This window comes from Typopeltis vanoorti, chromosome 13 (assembly GCF_054136105.1).
Source record: "Typopeltis vanoorti isolate ZY-2024b chromosome 13, IOZ_Tvanoo_1.0, whole genome shotgun sequence".
NCBI lineage: Eukaryota > Metazoa > Arthropoda > Arachnida > Uropygi > Thelyphonidae > Typopeltis > Typopeltis vanoorti.
In genome coordinates, this window is record NC_143561.1 from 74,423,063 (window position 1) to 74,447,745 (window position 24,683).

The window sequence follows — 24,683 nt, forward strand, 5'->3', positions numbered from 1 at the left end:
CATCGCCTACTCAGATAGGATGATGTTTTGAAAACTGAAAGGTCAACACTAGATATCAATCTTATACAGGTCTGTGGACGTATTGCTGACAAGAATAATTCTGCAGATCGAAGAATTTTATGATCATCAAAAGAACTAATGAAAAATACAAAGGTGTACATAAAATATGTACATCGTATTGAGTGATTTCAATGCTAAAGTTGAGAAAGGTAGAAATGGAGATATAGTTGGCGATCATGGACTGGGAACAATAAATGAGAAAGGAGACCGTCTTTTTCAATTCTGCCAAAGAAAGGATCACAAGCAGATTGTTTATGCTACGCCCCAGAAGGCTATATACTTGGCGATCGCCACAGGATAATAATAAATATTGTCAGAAACCAATTCATTACTTGCTAATTCATCGACGATTTCGAAGTTCCATATATACAAAAAAACTATTATAATATGGATATTGCTTCTGATCATATTCTGCTAGTTAAAAATTAGACTGAATGCTATATTTAAGAAACATCAAGATTTGATCTAGGAAAGTTAGAAAAATAATAGACATAATAAAATTACTGATTCAAGATCCGAACCAGGAGTAGCACTCATCAAGATTGGTGACATCATGACGGTTGATCATGGGACAAATTAAAATTTGTCTTCATAGAGAAATGTGCCAATTCTCTGTTTCCTGATAGAGCAGTAAATATAAATATTGCATAATTGAAGAAATTCTTTTTCTCACGATCAACGGAGATCATACAAAAATCATAGAACCACAAAATAGAAAGAGTTTCAAAAAATTGTTAAAGACAAAATCAACGAAGCAAAAGGAATCTGGGCGAATGAAAATTGTGAAGAAATTGAATTTTTCCATAGGAAAAGCATAACAGATTTAATCTACACAAAATGCTAAAACAGAACTCAGGTATATTTAAGAAAAAACAATCATGTATCCTTCGAAATTAAAAGGGAGAAAAATATCCGAAAAAGGATGATGAAATACAAGAATGAATGATGTATGCGATGAACTCTTTACTGATAACAAACAAAACCCATAAAATATATGGCAGTTCCATGCATTCTAAGATCAGAGGTATAACATTCGCTGAACTCAGCTAAAAATAGCAAAGCCTTAGGCCGTCATAGAACACCAGCAGCAATAGTAAGGTTATTAGAAGGCGACAACATTTCTCTATTAGTAAAGACATTTAATAATATCTAAGATACATGCATAATCCCTTAAGATCCTTTACAGTCGATCTTCATTCTGCTACCTAAAAAAGCAAATGTGAAAACTTTTAATGACTATAGAATGATCAGTCTAATGAATCATGTTCTCACAATGTTTTTGAAAAAGATTCCAAAAATGAATATAGAGAAAATGTGAAGTCACCATCAGTAATATCCAGTTTGGCTTTATTAGCGGTTTGGGTTCGATAGAGGCTCTTTATAGTTTTTAAATCTTATTCCAAAAATGTAGTGATCAAAACAAAGAAATGTTCACTTGCTTTACCGACTTCGAGAAAGCATTTGACAAAGTTCAACAGTACAGACATCGGATTTATCGAAAACTTATATTGAAACCATAAGGGAACTGTTCAAGTTTTTGATATTATTACAGTCCCCATTAATCAAAAGAGTAAAATGGTCGGGATGTATTCTGTGGCCTTTCCTTTTTGACATACCCTCACAAGTTATATTTAAAAAAATCTTAAAAGAACTGAGGAAGGAATTAATGTAAATGGTGAAATCATCAATAACATCTGATATGCTGATGAGACAGTTCTCCTAGCTGACAATATTCAGGAACTTCAAAATATTTTCCAACTAGTGAACGAAGAGAGTGAAAAGTTGGGATTATAAGAATGAAAGAATAAATATCACTAAAGCTGAATCCATAGTCATAAGCAAGAAACCAATTTTTAATTCAGCGCTTACTTTAAACGGGAAACAATCTCGGATGCTGGTTGAATGAAGAATGTAATCCAGAAATGGAAATGAAATTTAGAATTGAGATGGGAAGAAAAACTTTTCTCCTGATGAAATCACCACTGTGTAATCACAATTTAAATTTAGAACTTAGAGTACTCATGGATAAATACTATATATCGTCTGTACTGCTATGGGATGTAGAGACTTGGACCTTGAAGAAAACATCAATAAAATAATTTGAAGACTTTGAAATGTCGTTATAGATGAATGTTAAAAGTCCTATGGACAACAAAAACGTCCAATTAAGAACTACTGGAACAAATGGGGATATAATGTGAACTTTTAGATAACACAAACAGAAGAAAAACTGCACATTTTTGTCACCTAGTTCGTAATGAAAAATATAAGCTACTTTAAATGATAATAAAAGGGAAGATGAATGGAAAAAGAGTACAAGGAGAGAAAATCTTTGCTGGCAGACATCAAATAGTGGACTGGCATGAGCTCTGAGGGATTGTTCAGAGTGGATGAGAATCGCTCAATTATATTTGCCAAGATGACTTTCGACCTCTGATATGAGATGGCACTCAAAGAAGAAGAGGAAGAAGTAATCCATATCAATAGCAACCCTGATTGCTCTCCTCATCTTCTTTTCATTGATAAACAATAGCATATCTCCTGTTAGACACTTTCGAATTGGATTAATGTATAAATCGAACAACAATGGCCGAAAGACTGAACCTTGAGATACAACACTGGTCACTTGCAATCTCGCAGAATCACACGCAGCGCATACCACTTTTTGACATGTTTTTATCAACCATCCACTGATTTACGTCAATCTTTTATATTGCAATCTCGTATTCTCTAGTTTATGCAACAACTTTTTGGGTGGTATCCTATCAAATGCCTTATCAAAATTCAACATTATTATAATATATCCACTTCATTGATCCAACTCGGTAGTAACATTGGTATAAAATATGAGCACATTGCTAAAACATGACCTTCCATTATTAAACACATGCTGCTTGTAGACTATCTACCCATTTGTGTATGCTAGTTTTAACCAACTTCTCCAACTTCTTCACTACCACAACAGATATACTGATAGGCGGTGGTTAGACACATTATTATTTGCAACACCCTTCTATTATGGAACTCTCAAACATTCCTGAATAGAGACCCAAGTTATACAAACATGTGAAAGACTTAGCGAATTCGTTTGAACATTCCATTAGTGTGCTGATATTCTATTTGTCCCTATTCACAAATAGTTATCCAAGTTATAAAACAGCATTTAAACCTCAATTACCTGCATCTCTAACTCTACTTGGAATGTGTCGGTAGAACTGTGCACCATGTTACATGCACTACTTGATATATCTTATCAAAATGAGCACTAATTAATTGAGCAATCTCATTAATTTCTGACACTAGAGTGCCATCTCCATTAAGTAAAGTTATTCCTCCACATTAGTGCGTTCATTTGCTCGCGGCATGCCTTTAGCTTGCATTGCCAATTTCTTTTCATACTCCGATTTAGCTTTCCGCATAATACTCCTTATTTTTCTGATCTGCGCTGTATATATTTGATAACTCCTCTCACGATATTATTCCACATCATCTCCTTCTTGCAGATCTCTTGCCTAATAGGGTAAAACATCCATTTTACTCCCAACCTATTTATGATTATTATTATGATATTTGTGATTATGGTATTTAAACATTTCTTGTGACTGGCCACGCGTTTTTAACCGCTATAAATTACAACAATATGATGCTCCCAAATCAGTGCCACCGTGTTTGGGTGAAATGACTGCGAAAAAGGAACTGAGTTTGAAAGGGGGGATTGTGATTGGATGCCATTCTGCACGACTATTTATTCAGCAAATTGTTGACAAATTGGACCATCTCAGCTCAATAATCAGTAATACTCTACTGATATGGAAGCACACGACATCAGCTGTAAGTGCTATCCGAAGTGGACGGCCGCATGAGTTTCCATGGCATTATGCAAGCTCAGATTACCCGAATCAACATGCAGTGTTATCTTCAGCGATACAAAGAGCGTGTAGAATGGTGCTTTCAAGCTGTGAAATGTGTGTTATCGAGCGATGAAGCACGCTACACCTTCTTCCAAGTGGATATTCGGTGCACCTCTCTTACCGTCGTGCATTACCACAATTATGAAATTCAGAGATAGTAGTGTGGTTCTGTTTTTTCTGGTTTTGCCTCCGTTTGTGATACCACGAACATCGAACTCCGAGTGATATCTGAACATTCTAGAAAATGCAATGTTTCGTACTTTGTGGAGTTTTTGTGGAACTGACCATTGTCTCTTTTATCAATTGGTTCTTCTTACAGTGCTCAGTGTCATAAGGCTGCTGCTATATCTACATGGTTTGTGGACATGAAAGTCACCACACTTGACTGATTTCTACAGAGCCCTGATCTGAACATTACTGAACATCTGTTGGATGAACTGGAATGTCGGGAGAGGTCAAGCGGCGTCTCATCCACAGCAGTTCTGGTACTCCTTCACTTGTGTACAGGAAGAATGGCTGAAAATTTCCATTGTTTCTATTTTACCCTTTTGGAAAATATGGTCATAGGACTGCTGCAGTCATTGCAGCAAAAGTAGGTCCTACGTGGTTGTTTGTTCTTCACACCATTGTGTCCGTTGACTTCTTCCCAATCAGTTTAGCTATGAAAGAAAATATAGTGAAAATATCATATCTTTTCGAAGTTTTCTTAATATCTTCAAGATTTAGTAAGGAACTCTATTCTTTTGAAAACGATCAATGCAGTAGAATAAGAGTCCTCGGTGTGTGTGTGTGTGTGTGTGTGTGTGTGTGTGTGTGTGTGTGTGTGTGTGTGTGTGTGTGTGTGTGTGTGTGTGTGTGAGAGAGAGAGAGAGAGAGAGAGAGAGAAGATATCTAAAAAGAATAATCAAAATTAGTCAAGAATACAATCGCTAGAATCCCAAATGAACTTTAAAAACTGATAATGTGCAATTAATCAACAGTGTGCCACTTCCACTTACACATGCTGTGTTATGGTCAGATGATGAGGAAATCCAGAGCAGGTAATGTAGAAATATTTTTTGTGATGTCATTTTAGTTAAATATGTGATTACTCTATTGTTTACTTTATTATCTATGTAATTTTCCTTTACTTTATTGGTTATGTAATTTTAATCATCGGTTTGAAGTTGTTGTTGTTTTTTTTTTTCTTTGTCAAGTTTCACTTTAGGCCCCTTGCACTATTTTCTTAGTCCACTGCTTTTCGTTCTGTTTGCCTGTATGTGTAGGTGATGGTTTATGTCTAATACGATTAAATTAAAACTGATTTTTATCTTTGAAAAGATGCCATGGGTGTCGTGCACCCCATTGACCTCGCCTGTCGCGCCCCGATTGTTTTTATTCATGTGTACCACCTGCTACCTGTGCGAAGCTACTAATGCAGCCTTTTGAAGTTTTGACGTCAGGTGCTGCGTCACATTGTTAAATTAGTGGGCGAGGGTAGAGAAATTGTATGCAATGAATTGGTGAATAAAAGATGCCTTCAAATTTCATGAAACAGTTAAGAGTTAAGTGTTCTCTCTGTGTGCGATTATGCAAGTGGTTTCCAGTGGTATTTATTACTGCAATTGTTGCTTGGTCATATTATGCCTATGTGTTGCAGCTCTGTATATGTGAGTAACCATTTCAGTCCGTATTTTGTGTACAAACATACTGGTTGACTAAATATGCCAAAATGTTTACGTAATTATGGTTTCTGTGATAATGTGTCATATTGTTATCATATGGTTTCAGAGAACTTATTCGGGGGTGGGGGTAAACGTTTTACACCAATTTTCAGATTTTTTATTTATATGATACTTTAAAAGGAAATGCCATTATTTTACGACGAACGCTGAAATTTTGTTTATGTATATAAATAAGTTTTGGAGCTTTTTAATTATTTTTATTTATATCAACAGAATTCAACATAGAGTTCCTGATACTATAATCTGTCGAGAAATTCATCTGGGAATGGAGTACATTAAATGAAGTAGCATCCCAGAAGAAGAAAAAAAATTCGCAGTGGTGCATATAAATAAACTATATTCAGGAAGAAAGAAACTTTGAACACTCATAAAAAAAAAAAAAAAACTGCATTATACAGTCAGACAAAATCCTTAAAATGTGATAGAATCACATCGTACTCTGTTTACTTTTTCTAAGTTGTAAGTTTCCTCAAAGCTTATCAGTAGAATTAACAATTTGTACTCAATAAATGAAAACCATAGTAACATTTTGGGTTTATGTTAATTTAATCTAAGGTCACACTACCATGACAATCTCATTAGCCTGTTTTATACTAACTATTTGTCACTGTTCAATGATTTTAAAAACAATGACTGTTTTTTAGTGTAACAGTTGAAAGCAAATACAAATTTCAAAGCTAGCATGCAATAATCTTTGTATAGATAAATAATGCCACTTAGACATCTATAAATCCTTCATGTGTCTCATAAGCAGTGAACATTTGTGAAAGTTTTTCAACAAGTTCTGTGTTAATTGAACTGAAAAGGTGATTTTTATCTTTTTAATTTCTTACTCTTCATAGTTCTGTGCTTTGACATGAAATCATTGTTATAAATCAATGATCATGGAGTGAACATCTTATTATAAATGTTACTTGCAGAGCAACAGTCTATCGTACTAAACCTTAAACTCAATCACCCTGTTAGCATTTACAACAAATTCCAGTAATACATCCACTTGCTGTGTTATAAAATAATAATCTATTCCTCATCCTTACACAATGTCCATAGATGATCTCTTGCTTTCCCTAATTTATATAATTCTCTTTATGTATTATCCCTTCTGAATTAATCATAAGATTCTCTTATATCGTTTCTTTTCTTATTTAGTAAACTATATTGCATTTTACATTTTCCACATAACCAAAATTTTATTCTTGATATTGTCTTATTCACTTGTCTCTGGACTATCTCTCCAGGGATTCCACATCATAATGAAACTAGGAATGACCAAATTTCTATTAGCAGTTTGCATATGGTCTGGCAAAAACCTTGTACCTTAGCAGAAACTATCTTTTTAACTTTATTTATTAATATACTTCTTATTGCACTAGCAACGTACTTTGCAGACTTCACATCACAGCACCCACAACATGTTCTCTGAAATCCAGTCCTTTGTTGACATTCACCCTAAGATTCTGAATCATATCAACTTTCTAGAACACTTTTACCATTTGTATGCATTCCTGTAACTTTTTCACACAATGTACAACACTTATTATGAAAGTGACAGATTGCTTTTGAATGGCTTTTGTGTGAGTAAACTGGAGAAATGCTTTGGTATCGCTGGTATAGACCTAAAAGATGACAGTAAATGTAAAGTCATTCATTTTGGCATGATTAGATATCCAGTGTCATATTATGTTGGTGGGATTATGCTCAAAGAAACTGATGAGGCTAGAGATCTTGGAGTGTTAGAAGATAGGAAGTTGAAATTTAGGGACCATGTAGCAAAGATTGCAAATACAACTCAAAAGATAATTGCAGTGCTGAAACTAATGTTCACATGTAAAGATAAGGATGTTATTTTGCCTTGATAAGACCTCACTTGAACTGTTGTGCACAGGTCTGATCTTCTAGTTTTTGTTGTGATTCTGATATAGTGGAGAGAGTGTAAAGGAGAGTCATTTGTCTTCTGAATTCTTCTGAATTTGTCTTCTTTTTCTCAATCTGTCTTTATGTGATTATGAAGACAGATTGAGAATTTGTAGACTACAGACACTAGCAAACCGGAGAAAGAGGAGTGATATGATTGAGATTTCTCAACCCATACTGATCATGGAGCAGTATGGGTTGAGAAACTACAAAGAAAGAATGTCAGTAGTGCATGGGAAGTGGTCAGATATTGTTTGAGAGAATCAGACTGCATATTGAAGGTCAAGAGGATAAACAAAGTGGGAATTAAATGGATAGTAGAGATATAAAGCAAGAACTGCAAAAAAAAAAAAAAACTGTTGAAGGAATATAAAGAAAAAGTCATCAGTATGCTCATGAGCAGTACAAAGTGCAAGCAAGAAGGGTGACTAGTTTGGTAAGATAGGCCAAATCAGATTTCAAGAAAATTAACTAAGCAGACCAAAGTAAAGCCAAAAGAGTTTTTCCATTATGTAGCAAGTAAGAGGGAAAATGACTATGATAGGAGGACTTTAAACAATGATGGGAAGGTGAAGGAGACACATAATTGAGTTGCCGAGTGATCATTTTGCAAAGGTGTATTATCAGATTTTGTAGTTGCTGATGTGACAGACATGCCTATCAAAATTGAGGTAAATGAAGAGGTGTTCAGCATATATTGAAAAATATGAATGAACACAGCAGTGGACTAGACAGTGTGTCATCCAATGTACTATATGAATATGCAAGAGAATTAGCATTGCCTCTGATGATATTGTTCTAAGTTTCAGCTCTGGCAGCATTCATTGTGTTCATCTGCCGGTAGAGTGGAATGAGGGTAAGATAGTTATAAGGTAAGAATGCATAAAGTTGAAAATGAGATACTGTACGGGGGACAGCATGGCTTTGTGAAGGGTAGATCATGCCTCAGTAACTTGCTCAAGTTTTGTAACACAGTGATGGCTGAACTGGATAAGGGTAATGGATTTACAGGGATTACTGCTGGACCTAGCTAAGGCATTTGACAGGATACCACATGGAATTCTAATCCATAAACTGCAACATATGGGAATGGATATAGGGTTGGTGAGATGGATAGGTGGGTGGTTGATGGAGAGATATCAGAGAGTAGTTTATTCAGGAGTAGTCTTAAAGACGGCCTGTGACTAGTGGTGTGCCACAGGGTTCTGTTCTTGGACCACTGCTGTTTAATTTGTTCATTAACGATATAGGATCTAAAAGGAACAGTTCATTTGTTCGCTGATGATGCAAAGTTGGGTAGGGCAATAGTGAATGCAGAAGATGTCAAAATCTTGCAGGACAACTTGGATAGATTGGAGTTCTGGGCTAAGGAGAATGGATATCAATTTAATGTGACAAAATGTAAGGTTATGCATTTCAGGGTGAAAAGATTATCAGCAGTATACCACATTGGTGGAACTGTACTCCAGGAGATTGATAAGGCAGGGACTTGGGAGTGTTTGTGGATAGCGAGATGAAGTTTAGGGGGCATATTGCAAAAGTGGCTAAATCAGTTCATCAACTCACTTGGTTGTTGAAAAATACTTTGACGAGCAGAGACAAGCAAGTTATTGTACCTCTGTACCGAGCCTTGATAAGACCTCATCTTGACAACTGGGCCCAGATTTGGTCACCTAGGTTTCTTTTTGATGGGGATGAGGTGGAGAGGATCCAGAGGCGAGTGACCAAGATGATTGCAGGTCTGTAGAATGAACCTTATGAGAACAGGTTGAAGATTTGTGGGTTGCAGAAATTAGTTGATAGGCAGAAAAGGGGAGATATGATTGAGACATTCAAATTGCTAAAGTGTTTCTATAGGATTAATTTGGAGAATATTTTTGAGATCAGGACTGGTGGTGGGAGAACTAGGGGACACCTATGGAAGCTGGGCAAGAGTGTGGTTAGCAAGGGTGTTAGAGCTGGGTTCTTTACTTTTAGAGTGGTAAATGAGTGGAATAAGCTGCCAGAGTCTGTTGTGGGTGCTATGACAGTGAGTGAGTTCAAGGCAAGGTATGATAGATACTGTGAGAATCTCGAATAGTTGTGTGGATATGATGTTTAGGGCCTCCCTCGATGAGGCTAGGGACTCCCTGGAGTCACCCGTAATAATAATAAAAAAGTTGTTCCCAAGATAAAGCTAGCAAACTAGACCAATGAATATCGGAAATTATTATTATTCGTGACACCTCCAAGGAGTCCGAAGACTCATCGCAGGAGGACACCTACTATACAACCGTCTCCATCACTATACCGAACCTCTACTATCAATTATCTCCATCAACACCACCCACCACTAGTATTTTTTGTCTGTAAATTATGTGTGTTCTGAAGGACCGATTTGTCTGTATGCGGGATGAAAAAACTGAGTTTCCGGGAGGAAAAAACCCTGCTACCTTTTTGTATGAGATCAGCTAACTCACCTTTGATTGAAAAAGTCCACATAAAGATTCCTCCTGTCACGACGAGAATCAAACTTATGCCTATTCCAATCGAAGGGCACAATGTACCGTTGTTCTTCCAATTGCGCTACGGTGGAAATGGTTGTTAAAGTATTGGAAAAGATGGTTAAAGGTAAAATCCAACATTGAGTGGATAGGAATGTGATACTCTATAGTGGACAGCATGGCTTTGTAATAATTTATTCACTTTTTTATATTCAAGGCAATTGAATAAAGGAAATGCCTACAACATGATATTGCTTGACATTTGCAAAGGTATTTGACAAATGTTACATGGAAAACTATTACAATAGTAAGAGCAAATGGGAATGGATATGATGCTAGTAGCACGAATAGGGGTGGCTGACAGACAAATGTCAAAGAGAGTGGTAGATGGTGAAGTGGAATCTAGGAGAATGAAAGTGACTAGTGGAATACATACTTCAGGATTCTGTACTAAGGCCACTACTCTTTTTTTAATTTATATATCAGTAATTTGTATATGGGAAAGATTTAAGAGGGGATAGATGATAAAGATGATGTAGATATTCTCTAGGATGATTTAAATAAATTGGCATTGTGCACAAAGGATAAAGATTGTTGTCGCTTTAAACTTAAAAATGTCAGGTTATGCACTTTGGGATTGAAAAGGTTGCATATGGTATCATATTGATGTTACTGGATTGCAGGAAATTGATGAGGCTAAGGACTTGGGGATAATGGTGGACAGAGAATTGAAGTTCAGAGGGCATATAGCAAAAATTTGTAAAATGTTTAAAGGATTATTTGGATATTGAAAAAACACTCTAACAAGTAAAGATGGGGAAGTTTATCTCTCTTTATAAGGCTATGATTTGGCTACATCTTGACTATGCACAGATTTGGTCACCTAGATTTCTTGGAGACCATGAGGTGGAAGGGAAGATTCAGAGATGGTGACTAAACTAGTGACAGGTTTGTGGAATGCTCCTTATGAGCACAGATCCAAAGTTTGTGGGTTACAAAGTTTAGTTGATAGGTGGAAAAGAGTGCAAAGGATAGGAACATTTAAGATATTAAAGGGGATTTATACAATTGATGCAAAGGAAAATTTTCAGTATATCACAAGTTCTTAAGAAAAGAGGCCATGCATGAAAGTTGTGTACCAGTATGGTTAGTACGGGTGTGTGTGTGTGGACCAGATATTTTGCATGGAGAGAGTGTTGAATGAGTAAAATGAATTGCCAGAATTAGTTGTGAGTGCCATGATAGTGAATGAGTTTGAGTAGAGCTAAGATAGGTTTTGTGTGTATAATAGTTAGTTTGGGTCTTCTGACTCAAAGGTACTGTAGTAATAATAAAAATAAATATTTAGTTGGATGTTGCTATGGGCCAGGGAATGTGGAGGGTAGTGATGAAGAAATATATAAATAACTTGGGTTAGTGAACAAAGGAAGGGTGATTATTATGAGTGATTTTAATTATGGTGGTATAGAGTGAAATGAAAAGAGCATTTCGGAATAAGGAAAATGAATTTCTGGAGTTCTTGAGAGATAACTAGCTCGAGCATCATGTAAAGGAGGGCATGCAAGGATTGAGAATTTAGATATGATCATTTCATCAGAGGATGTAAATGGAGTTTCATACTTTCCTCCACTTGGTGAGAGTGATCATGAAGTGATCTCCTGCATTTTGGCTAGCCATGTGAAGACTTCTGTGAGGAAACATTTTATGTGGAATTAAAAGGCTGGTGATTGAGAAGCACATGGAATGAGGAGTTGAGCAGTAAGGAAATAAACGCTGCTTGGGAACTGACAAAGAAATACATAACAGCATCAGTATTTGAATGTTTTCCAGAGGTCAAAAGGCTGAATATGATAGGTGTAAACAGGATGATTGAAGGCATTAAGAATGAAATTCGGAAGAAAGCACTTTTGACGCAGCACAAGATGAATAGTGGTAGTACTAATGAGTTGCAAGAAAGAGTATAAAGAACAGGCAGGTGAGTGAGTTGCTAAGGAGAGCTAAACAGCAGTATGTACAGAAATTAGCAAATCAGACCAAGAAAAACCTTGGAGTTTTTGATATGTATGAAGTAGAGAGAAGAATGATTATGGCAAGAAGATATTATTATTATATGGGAATCTCCGTGGAATCCGAAGACTCATTGTGGGAGACCAAATCTATTCACACAGTCTACCATTCACTCATTCACAACTCTCCTAGCAAAAAATCCAGTTCTCATGCCCTTACTAACCACATCCTTATTCGACTTCCAGAGATGACCTCTTGTTCTGGTCTCTTTTAAGCAACTTAAATGTTTCTATCATATCCATTCTTTTTCTCCTATCAACCAACTTCTGCAGTCTACCCACCTTCATTCTATCCTCATAAGGAACATTTCACAGGCCTCTTGCCATCTTGGTCACTTACCTGTGAATCCTCTCTACCACGTCCTCATCCCTAAGAAACCCAGGGAACCAGACTTGAGCACAGTAATCCAGATGTGGGTGTATCAAGCCTTATGAAGAGGAATAACAACTTCTTCATCTCTACTTGTTAATGTATTCTTCAATAATCAAGTAATCTTATGGGCTACATTACCAATATGTGCTCTAAACTTTAACTCTCTGTTTACCACCATCCTTAAATCTCTAGCTTCATCTATTTCCTGGAGTACAATGACATCAACGTGATACATTTTCAGATAAATAAATTGTAATTTATTTATCTGAAAATGCATAACTTTACATTTCTCGACATTAAGCTGACATTCATTAACTTTTGGCCATACTGAAAGCCTATTTAAATCATCCTGCAAGCTCTCCACATCACCGTGATTAACTGTTACTCTTAATTTCACATTATCAGCAACCAACTGAATGTTTTCTTTCAGGTTATTTCTTATATCATTTATGTACAAATCAAATGTCAGTGGTCCCAGCAGTGAACCTTGTGGCACACCAATAGTCACTTGTTTTGCCTCTATTCTGCCCCTCCATATACCACTTTTTCATATCTGTCCAGCAACCACGTTCTTATTCACTTAACCAGTATCATGTTTATCCTTTGAACTGATTGTTCTAATTTGCATAACAGAGTTCCATATATTCTGTCAAATGCCTTTTGCAAAATTATCGTGTAGCCACTTTTATCCAACTCAGCTGTTACTCTTAAAAAAGTGAGTAAATTACTGAGGCATGACTGACCCATCACAAAGTCATGTTGACCTTCATACAGTATCATATTTTTATCTACCCATTCTTGAATTCTCTTCTTGGCAAATTTTTCTAGTACTTTTACCACGACGCCTGAGATACTGATTGGTCTATAATTTGCTACTGTAGTCTTAGAACCTCCCTTATGCAAAGGAATTATTTTGTCCTCTTTCCACTCTTGGATCTCTACCTGTATGTACATTGAGTGCTCGGATAGAGCATCTCATTGTAAATACAGCTGCAGGATTAAAGAGCCTAGTCAAAGGCAGTACCCTTGCACATTCTCACAAAACCCTAGCTGATATCCCATCTAATCCTACAGCTGTATTTAAATTGAGATTCTACAATATCCTAAGCTACTTTAATTCATCCACCTGTGTTCCCACATTAGTGTCTGTCACATAGGTTAAAGTAGTAACCTCACTAGGATGATATATCCTTGCAAAGTGGTCACTCAGTAACTCGACTATTTTATCTACTGCTGTTTCCTCTTGACCATCATCACTCATTAAGGTTAATTTTCCATAGTAATTATTCCTCTTACTTGCCACATAATGAAAGAACTCTGGGATTTCCTTTGACCTGCTCAGCTAGATTCTTCTCATAATCTGATTCTGCCTTCCTTTGATGTTAATCAGTGAAAGTAGTAGATTGGTAAATGCTGCAGTGGATGCAGTCAGAGTGTTCAGGGTATTTCATCCTCAGCGTGAAATCAGGAGAAGCTGAAGTGTAGAGAAGGAAATAAAAGAATTGTTGGTGAGAGAGAGTGCACAAGATTATATATATATATATATATATATATATATATATATATATATATAAGGACTGGTGGTATGCTGCAGGTGACTGTTTCGTAACCATTGTTATTTAAATTTTATATTAATGTTTGGTATGGTTTTTTAACAGGAAACATACAGCTACCTCAGCTCTGGTAGAGTTCTGAGGGAGTGGAAAGAGGACAAAATAATTCCTTTGCATAAAGGAGGTTCTAAGACTACAGTAGCAAATTATAGTTGATGCAAAACTGAGGAGAGTGATGAAGAATCAAGCAGATATTGTGACTTTACACGACTTGATTTGTATGAGTGCTTAAGCCTATGGAAATGTCACTTGAATGCTCCCAAATGTTATGTTCTGAAATTTGGTGGTCAACAATGGGATGCATAGTATGCATTTGATGGCGAAATTCTGGAGAGGGTTGGAGGAGATAGAGAACTTGGAGTGATGGTGGACAAGGATAGGAATTGAATTTCAGAGGTCACATTGTCCTCTGCAGGAGAACAAGAGGACATCCCCTGGATACTGTGTAAGCAGGGTCTTTGCATGGAGAATGGGAATATATTACCTGACAGTGTGGTCAATGCAGATACATTGAATGAGTTTAAAGCAATGTTTGATGATCTTTTGTGTATAATAGTGTGTAATACTATGATGCATCTTGTTTCCATGCAGGTCTATTATTAATGATAAGTAGACACCGCTTATTGTGATCACTTTGGGACAGTTGCTTTTCGATAACAATAACCAGCTAATAATATTAATTTTTTTTTCTTCATTTCATCCTTGCCTATCAAATATTTCAAGACTTGACTCTATGTAACATTAAACTGGCAGCTCTGAAATCATTTGGCTAGTCATTCTGCTCAAATTTTCAGTAAGGCATATCTCTTCTGTTCCTCAGTTTTTTCTTAACTCTGCATAAATTACAAACAGCTGCATATCTCCAGTTAAGGCCTGTCCCAATACCATTTAACATGTTTTTAACAGTATTGGGTCCCAAAATAGATCCATGCAGCACTGCTAGTGACTTTCCTCTATCATACACAAATTACTGATACCTGTTTGGCATGCAATCACCTATCCAAGTTACTTGCTTGTCATATGTTAATTTATCTAAGGCCATAGAAAAAAAATTTTTTATCACTCATGCAACAGATGTCACAACACCTGTATCAAATAAATGCACTATGTGGGCTGTGGTCAAGAGCAAAGTAATCTAATCTTTGAAAAGCTGAAGGTTGTAGTTTTTGGGAAATAGTTTGTAGTGGAGGTTATTCCATAGAATTGAGTTGCATTAATTAACAGATGACTGGCAGTAATGGGTTTAAGTCTGCAGTTCACCTGCAACAGGATGTTGGGCAGCTACTGCTTGTGTTCTTCTAGGTTTATTAGAAGTGGGAGTACAGTGGATACTAGTTATGCTGAACAGTGACTGTGGAAATATCTGTTGAAGAGACAATGTGGAGATAGTCTATGAAGCAGTGGCTGAAGAGTGTTTGTGAGAGATGAGTCATCAGTGAACAAAATTACTATCTTCTGGATTGCATCAAGAATTTTTAGAGGTCTTGGGTGCATCATCCCAAATATGAAAGCAGTAAATCACAGTTGGATGGATTTGAGATTTGTTCAGAGTAAGCAACTTGCCAGGAGAGAAGTAACGTCTTGAGTGAAAAAGTATGCCAAATTTTAGGCTGAATATGTTTTCAAAGTGATGTGATTATGCCAGGAAAGGCTAGGAGTAAGAGTCAAGAGAAGAAAGAAACAAGAGAAATTTGGTCTCGATTGTTAAGTTAAGCATTATCAAAGACAGGTGGAAAAGAACTAAGGTCAGGTTGGTGTGAAGATCACTGTTTAGAGTACTTACCATAGGTAATCTGTAATGTTTATTGTATAAGCAGAATGAGTGGAGAATGCTATCATCAGCAAAATTGTGAACAAGATTTGGTCAGTGAGAGCAAATCCTTTTATATGGAAGAAGGTTGGTGAATAACAGCCCCGAGGAACACCTGCTGTAACAGAAAAATCTGAAGAGACATCTTCCATCGTTACACATAGTGGACATCAGAGAAAACACTAGCAATTCAATTACAAACAGCAATTTTATGAGAAGCTGTGAATACCAAACCCTATCGAATGCCTTGGAAATGTCAAGTAAAACAGCATAGGTTTCTCCAAATTTCGATTGGCAAAATCCATATTGGTAGTCATTGATTAGATGACAGTTCTTCAAATATTGAAGTTGATGGTTGATGACCTCCATTACTTTGGACAATGCTAAAGTGAGAGCAGTTGGATGGTAGACACTTATCACTTTTTTTGGAACTGGCTATATGTGGACTTGCTTCCAGCTATAGGATGAATGCGAGCTGAGTATAATAAAATTAATCCGAACACTTACATTTTAAAGAAAAATTTTAATTTAGCACATAAATAAGTACAAAAATTAAACTCCAACTTTACCCAATAATTTATATGTACTCCTCTGTTCCTAAAAATTCATAAATTCGTTTAGGCATGGATTCTACCAATGCAGAACACACATTTCTTACTTCTGCATTTCGAAACCATACTTTTATAATGAATTGTATTAAGTTAATCCTTTGTATCATAATTTCATTTTCCAAGTCTCTTTTTCACCATGGCACTTTTCCACAAATTTTCTATTGGTTAATGTCAGGAGAGTTACCTGGCTACTGATGCAGTTGAATGTTATTTTTGAGGAACTCTCACTTTTTTTTTTTTTTGAAGTATGGTATGGAGCAAGATCCTGTTGGAAGAAGAGGAGTTTTTTTGTCTTTATGGATCTGTGGGCCAATTTTACCCAAAGCCTATTCGAAGATGGGTTGAAGTCTTATTTTTGTCCGGCAGTTGAAGCTTATTGCAAGAGAAATAACTTAGCTTTCAAAGCTCTTTTGCTTTTAGATAATGCACCTGGTCATCCAAATTCTCGTAATGATCTGTGTGAGAAAGTGAAAGTTTTTATTTTTTTCCACCAAATACGACATCATTGCTACAACCCATGGATGTAATTGCAACTTTCAAAGCCTTTTTTCTTAAAAAACATTCTCAAAGGCAGTAGAAACAACAGCAGGAGAAAATGCAACTATGCTCCAAGAATTTTGGGAAAATTTTAACATTAAACATGCAATTGAAAACATTCATGACTCGTGGGAGCAAGTGTCGTCTAGCTGCATGAGAGCTGTATGGAAAAACCTTTTGCCAAAATGCGCTAATGCTTAGTGGTTTGCAAAATCCTGTGAACATAGTTGAAGAAATTGTTGCAACTGGTGAAGACCTTTGTTTTGATGGTGTTGATGCAGATGTTAAAGAATTATTGGATTCAATTCAAAAGATTTTAATGACAACGATCTTCTTGAAATTGAACAACAAAGCGCATTTGAAGACAACGAACAAATGGAATGCGAAAATGAGGTTCCAAAGAACTGGATGGAATATTTCGCAGTTCAGAATCGCTTAAGCAAATAAGTTATGGATTCAGATTTTAAACGAAGGATGCTTGTTGGCCGAGGTCTATAGAGTCATTTTGCTTGTTATCGTAGAATATATGCTTATAAAAAAAACTAAAATTGTTCAAATGACTCTTGATAACTTTTTTGATTAAAAAAATTGCAGTAACTAATGTAGGTTACAAGCATTTATTAAACATTTATATTGCATTCAGTTTTAATCTTTCCTATAAGAGTACCATATAAAATGAATTATTAATACAGTAATCGATCATGGATAAATTGTAATTTTCACCACACACACACACACACACACACCTAATCTAGTTATAAATACTGTTACAACCTGAATAGCATATAAACCTTTTTAATCTATCAATCAATGGTGGGGTAGTCCGAATATACTGAATAAGGACTCGTGGACCAACAGGGCCATAAGGGACAATCATCTTGATTGTAAGGGAAGCGGCACTCCCATGGGCCCCTAGCTAGATCTGCCTTCTACTTTGAGGAAGATCCATTTAATTTAATCTTTCCTATAAGGCCTTATCAGCTAACTCTTATTTTGTGACCCTTATGCTATTAGAGTACTCGAGGGCCATGGGGTCTTTTCATTTCTGGCCTTGCAACTATGCCCTCTCTATAAACCTTACTATAATTCTTCTATAATCTACTCTTTCCCTTTCAATATACCCTATTCTTCCTATGGGTTTAAATTCAGAAGAAGGCTAGTTCAGAAGCCTTAAGGTAGCAGCCCTACCACTGAACTATTCCATCGTCAGGCTAGTCCCCTGACATAGAGAACATAATCCTACTTGTAAGCTGACAGAAAAAGATAATCAGATTTAATCTATGGGAAATGACCTTGGAATGGAAAAGGTAAAACAAAAATGGAAACGACAAAATATAATACACAAAGCAAACTAGAATGTAAGAGGAATAGCATATACAGAAATAGAATTAGACCAATTATTAAATGAAAGAAATTTTAAAATAGCAGTAATCACTGAAACAAATAATAAATTAAAAGGAACTATGAGAACCGAAAATTTTAATGTGATATACAGTGGAGTCGACAGAGACTTAAATGCAAGAATTGGAAACACGAAAATTAATAATAATATAGGAATACATGGAGAACATACCCTAAGCAGGAAGGGTAAAAAATTGATTGACTTTGTAGTTTATAATAACCTAAAAATAATGAATTCCTTCTATAAACATAAAGACACACATAAATATACTTGGGCAGCAAGAGGATGGAAATCAATATTAGATTACTTCATATTAAATGAAAAGACATCAAAATTTTCACTAGATGTTAGTGTTCACAGAGGATATGAAATAAGCAGTGACCACTTCCTTGTTAAAATAAAATTAAGATTACCACCTAAATGGCTACAAGTAACAAGAACAGAAAGAAAAATTGAAACATTTTGTTTATAAAACTAGACTATTGCATGACACAAATGTACAGTGGCTGTATGAACAAAGAAATAACCAATATCTAGATAAAACAAAATGTAGAAATAGAATGGCTTAATATAAAAATGATACTAAATGCAGCAGCAAATGAAAGCTTAGGAAAGACCAAAAAATTCAATAAAAGGAAAAAACTGAAGATCTGGGATGATACAATCAAAGAAATAATCAAAGAAAAAAAAAGAAGCCTATCACAAATGGTTAAGCAGTAAAAGTTTAGAAGATGAAATAGAATATAAAAGAATAAGAGTCATAGCTAAAAGAGAAGTCAGAAAAATACATAGAGAATCATGGAACAAATTTGTTTCTAATTTAGAACATGATTTATATAAAATAAGACCCAATGTATATAAGATTTTGAAACACTTAAATGCAAATACCAAAGAAAACATAAAATTAAACACTGAATTGAAATTAGAAGAATTTCTAAATTGCTACACAGAACTGTGGACAGATAAATATTTTAAAAAAGACAACTGGCAAACAATTAACAAAAATGAAAAGGAAATAACTAAAGAAGAATTAGAAATCAGCCTGAAAGAAACAAGAAACTGAAAATCACCTGGAGAAGATAAGCTAGGTTCAGAACTATATAAATACGCAGGAACAAGATTCAAAGAAAGACTCTTATTATTTTTAAATAAAATTTTCTCAACTGGTATCCCCCCCAATAGAATGGAAAAAAGTAATTGTGATTCCTATCTTTAAAAAAAGTAATAGAGATGACCCTAAAAACTATAGAGGTATCAGTATACTAAATTACTGTTACGAAATATATAGCAGAATTTTAAATAACAAACTAATAAAATATTCTGAAAACTTTATTTTTGAAGTACAGAATGGATTTAGAAAAGGACAGTCATGTACAGACCTGGCCTTTTGCCTAAAATTAATAATAGAGAAATGAAGAAGAGAATACAATTTAGAAACACATATTACATTTATTGACTTTGAAAAAGCATTTGACAAAATTAAAAGGAGCATTTTATTTAACATATTAAAAGAAAGACAAATACCAAATAATATGAAACATGCAGGTGCTGAATTCAGAAGTGAATGTGTAAGCGGACAAACAGATTGAGATGGGATGGGTGGAAAGAGTTTAGGTGTGAAGAAAGTTGTAGAATTGGTGGTAATATAGAGGAAGTGACAGGGGAAGGTATTGAAGATAAATATCAGTCCATGGAGAGATAGTTCATCTTCTCTAGTGATATGTGGATTAGTGAGGATGAAGGAAGGTTAGCTTAGATCCCTTTTGCAAGAGAAAAGGCTGGACTGCATTTTGACATCATTAAAGTTCACTAGATTATCCATGTCCCACTGAAGGATGGTATGAAGATCAATGTTTAAGCATTGGTTGCAGATGATCTTGATGTAAGGGATATCTGGGAACTACATGGTATTTCAAAGGAGTAGGATGAATGAAGAGTTCTATTATCAGCAAAGCTATGGATTGGATTTGTAGTTATTGAGAGTAGGTCTCTCACCTATCCTCTTTCTCTTATGTTTAAGAGAATAGGTCAAAGAACAGATCCCTGAGGCATTCCAGCATTGATGGGAAAGCTCAGTGAGAGTGCCACCCACCACAACATGCAATGAACAACCAGAGAGGAAGCTGGTTATCAAGTTACAGAAGGTGGCAGGTAGACTAAAGGAATGTAATTTACAAAGCAGGCCTTGATGCCAAACATGATCAAAAGTCTTGGAAATGTCAAGAGTGGCAGCACACCTTTCTCTGAACCTTTCCATGATATGTGATGTGTTGAGTGATGTAGATTAAGATTAGCTGTGGATTGATGGAATCCTACTGGTTGTCACTGATTAACTGGTGAGTTTCTAGGTAATTAAGAAGTTGACCATTGATAACTTTCTCCATCATTTTGGAGAAGATTGAGGTGATGACAATTGGTCAGTAGTTTGATGGTAGGCTTTGTCTCCTTTTTTGGAATGGGTTGGATATATGTCGGTCTCCATGGATAAGTGCCAGTCGAGTATAGAAGATCAAAAAGATGTTAGAGGATAGATGTTAGCTCTGGAGCACATTTAAGTGCAGTGTGTGTGTGGGGGGGGGGGAGTGCCATTCTGACCAGACTACTTTATAGTATTCGGGTTGTCTAATATTCTTATGTCTATCTGTGGAAAGGACACAGCAGGCATACGGTGCTCAGTTGCTGGTGTGGAGGAGACAATTTACTTTCATTGTCTGTGCAGGAGTTAGAGGAAAAGAGTGATGCTAGGAGGTCTGGTTTTTCTTCAGGTGCTATAACAGTGTTGTCATCTGGATGGGTGAGAGGTGGGAGCACAGGTGAGCAGAAGTTGCATCTGATGATGATGGCTTTTTCCGAGGGACCAGAAGACAAGACGTCTCTTTTCACAAGAGACGAGCTTTCTGCTATTTTCCTTTATGAAGTGGATTGGGATTTGCTGATAGTTGATTTACATTTATTGCGTGCTTCGACATAGGCTGAAGAATATTATTATTATTATTATTATTATTATTATTATTATGATTTAATACCTCCAGGGAGTCCAAAGCCTCATCGAGGGAGAGTGTGCTAACAGCATCGAACGATTGGTCTCCTTCCAACTACTAACCGCGCTCAAACTTACTTAACGGAGCCATTAGTAGGAGAGGCTCTACCAATCGACCAACCTTTGCCGGCTGGTCGATTGGTAGAGCCTCCCCCCCTTTGTTGGAATTATTCCATATAATAATGAACGTAATTCATTATTATATGGAATAATTATATATTATTATGTGGAATATTATGAGTATGAAGCTTGGGTTCTCGATTGTGCTGGACACGTTAATTTTCCAGTATCAATAAATTTGCATTTCTCACTATAGAAATAATGGAGAAAAGTTAGTTCTTCAATGTAACATTCACTTATTTTTGCAATTTTTACATGTTAATTAGCTAGAAGAGATTAAATTTTTCTTGTACTTTTAAGCAAAAAAAAAAAATAATAATAATAAATAAACACTGTATTTACCTCACAAATTAGGTGGAAAGAAAAAGATTTGTGGTTATCTCAAAAATTTTATATATAAATAATTTTACTTAACCATGTGATGTTAGCATGTGGTGCCAGTGTATTTTATTGTAATTTTACTTACTTTGTCTTTTTTCAGTTACCATTGGAAGCATAGCTGAAAAAGGTAAACTTATTTATTTTTATTAATCCCCTTTTTGATAACATTGAACTATCATCTATTCATTATAAATCAAGAGATATGGAAACTTGCGATTTTGTTTTAATGCAGCTAAAATTTCCTTCCATTCAAAAGTTGCCATGGCATCTAAATTCATTTGACATGACTTGCTGTCAGGCTATCTTTTTCAGTCTTTTGATGTCTGTTTTGGCAGAGTACTTTGTTATGATCATTATTAGATTTGACTTGTTCTTTTCAATGCTGATGAGTATATATAACAGACAATAAGATCATTTGGAAAGAGTTGCACTAATTCAAATTCTGGTGTGACCATAAATTAAAGGAATCTCTTAAAGGCAAAATTAATTCTCCTAACATATAATTATATTCTCAATAAGACAGTTAGATGTATAGGAGAATTAAATATACATTTAAAAAACAGTGAAATTAACTATAAAGTGAGCAATAATGATGTGGAAAAACAGAGTGCACTTAACAGTAAGTGCACTCTGTTAAGTGCACTTAACAGTAAGGTGATAAGGGGGATTAATGGCAAACAAGTGTGTGTGACTGGCAATAAAATAGTGAGAGTAAATGATAGCAAAAAAAAAAGGATGCAAGATTTGAAAGCTGAGTTGGTGAAGATGAGGCAGATGCAGAGTGAAATGAAGAGAATTGTAGATATATATGGAAGAGTGAAGAAGATGAAAACAAATGATGTTGTTATGAAAATAGTATGAAAGACCCATGAGTGGCATTGTATGGCATTTCAGTTATTAGCAGTTTGGTAAATGAGAAGATACACAAGGTTTGTTTTCCTGGAAGTACCTCAAGGTAAAATTAAATGTCAGGTGGCAGTTCGCTGGAAGGTTTGTGTAAAGGAGGCTTCCGTTTCAGATAAGTTTTTTGGAATAATTAATCATAAATAAGTGTGTGTTTATGGGTAAGCATTACAGTAAAAGTTGTGCACTTGCAGTATTTCTAGTGTGTGGGCTTGTTTGTTTAAGTTTGATTACGAAATTGTTAAACAAAGAGCAAAGCATAGTAACCTATGATGGAAAGATGACGGCAACTTTCTTTGCAGGAGTTTAATTTTGATTTAGTTGTTTCGTAAAATGTGGGGTGTGCTATGTGTATTCGCTCAATTATATAGATAAATTATGAATATTTAAGGCAAATGGAAGGAGGGTGTGTGCGAATGCCACGAGACGGATGAGTGCTTGTCTGATAGCAAAGAGGGACAGTGTAAAAGAGCAGTGAAAAATTGTTAGAAAGTACTCATCCTTCTCATGGCATTCTCACTGCTAACACTTTAAGTTACCGGTAAGTTACTGCTTATCAAGTCCTCATTCAGATCACACTTCACACACACACACACCCTCCTTCCATCCGCCCTGAATGAGTGATCTAATGAGCATAACAATCGATGGTAACAATAAGAAAAGCAATAAGAATGTAGTGAAAGTTGAAAAATAGATTGCAATTAGCAGTAAGGTAGGAAGTGGTGTTGACTGTGAATAAGTGTGTATGGCTGGTAATGAAATTGAAAGTGAATGAGAGCAAAAAATCATGCAAGATTTGAAAGCTTAGTTGGTTAAGATGAGTCAAGATGAAACGGATACAGAGTGAAATGAAGAGAATTTGAGATGTATGGAAGAGTAAAGAAGATGAAAATGAAAGACCTGGGAATTTGATTATTAGAGGTGTTGTCAACAAGGTGCGCAAGGTTTACTTTCCTGGAGGTAAAACAAATAGTGATCAAGGCATTGGATATATAAGCAAGCAAAAGAGTTGGTAGTGGTAATAGGAACAAATGACTTCGTTGGGAACAAGAAACATGTAAGATTGGATATCATTATTATTATATGACACCTCCAGGGAGTCCAAAGACTCATCGGGTGAGGGCACCTACTCCACAACTCTCTGTCTCAACTACTCAATCCACTAACTACAACGAACCTCAACTACTTTCATCTACACCATGCTGACCACCACTAATATTTTCAGAGACAATTGCAAACATCCATGCCCATGGAAGGATTCGAACCCACAGCCTTTTGGCTGGAGAGTAGATACGCTAACCACTCAGCCAACCAGGCCAGCCTGGTTGGCAGAGTGGTTGGTATCAGGAGATTGTTTAGAAGGATAAAAGATAATAGTTGGGAATAGGGAAGGTAAGTATGTTGCCCAGATATGACAGTGATGAAATGAGGAGGAGGAGAGCAGATTTTTGTGTTGAATCAGTTTAAAGCACCAATCAAACTATATAAGAGTAATGGATTTCGATTTGAACGGTTGTGGTGTGAATCATTTGGAGAGACTGCTGCTGGAAAGAAGAGAAATTAGTGCAGAGAACAAAGTCGGATCAAGTAAGAAACGATGTAAAAGAGCTGGAGAATAACAAGAGATTGAAGTGGTGGTTATGAATGAAGAAGTGGATAGCATGAGTGTAGAGAATGAGAGAACAAGTGTGCAAGACAAACAGGGAGGCTCATGGGGCGACGGGGGAACACAGTG

General features: G+C 35.8%; 1 protein-coding gene across 5 annotated transcripts in view; it reads left to right on the forward strand.

The window, feature by feature from the left end:
- Positions 1 to 5,268: 5,268 nt before the first annotated feature.
- LOC150100287 (palmitoyltransferase ZDHHC2) overlaps positions 5,269 to 24,683 on the forward strand; it is a 353,926-nt gene continuing 334,511 nt past the window's right edge. The window contains exons 1-2 of one of the 5 annotated variants that reach the window (XM_090402380.1): positions 5,269 to 5,620; positions 22,146 to 22,172. In XM_090402380.1, the coding sequence (XP_090258506.1) occupies positions 5,485 to 5,620; positions 22,146 to 22,172 (163 nt within the window). In that variant the 5' untranslated portion in view covers positions 5,269 to 5,484. The remainder of the gene's footprint in view (positions 5,621 to 22,145; positions 22,173 to 24,683) is intronic. The other 4 variants (XM_090402379.1, XM_090402381.1, XM_090402378.1 and 1 more) reach the window with 4 other exon arrangements.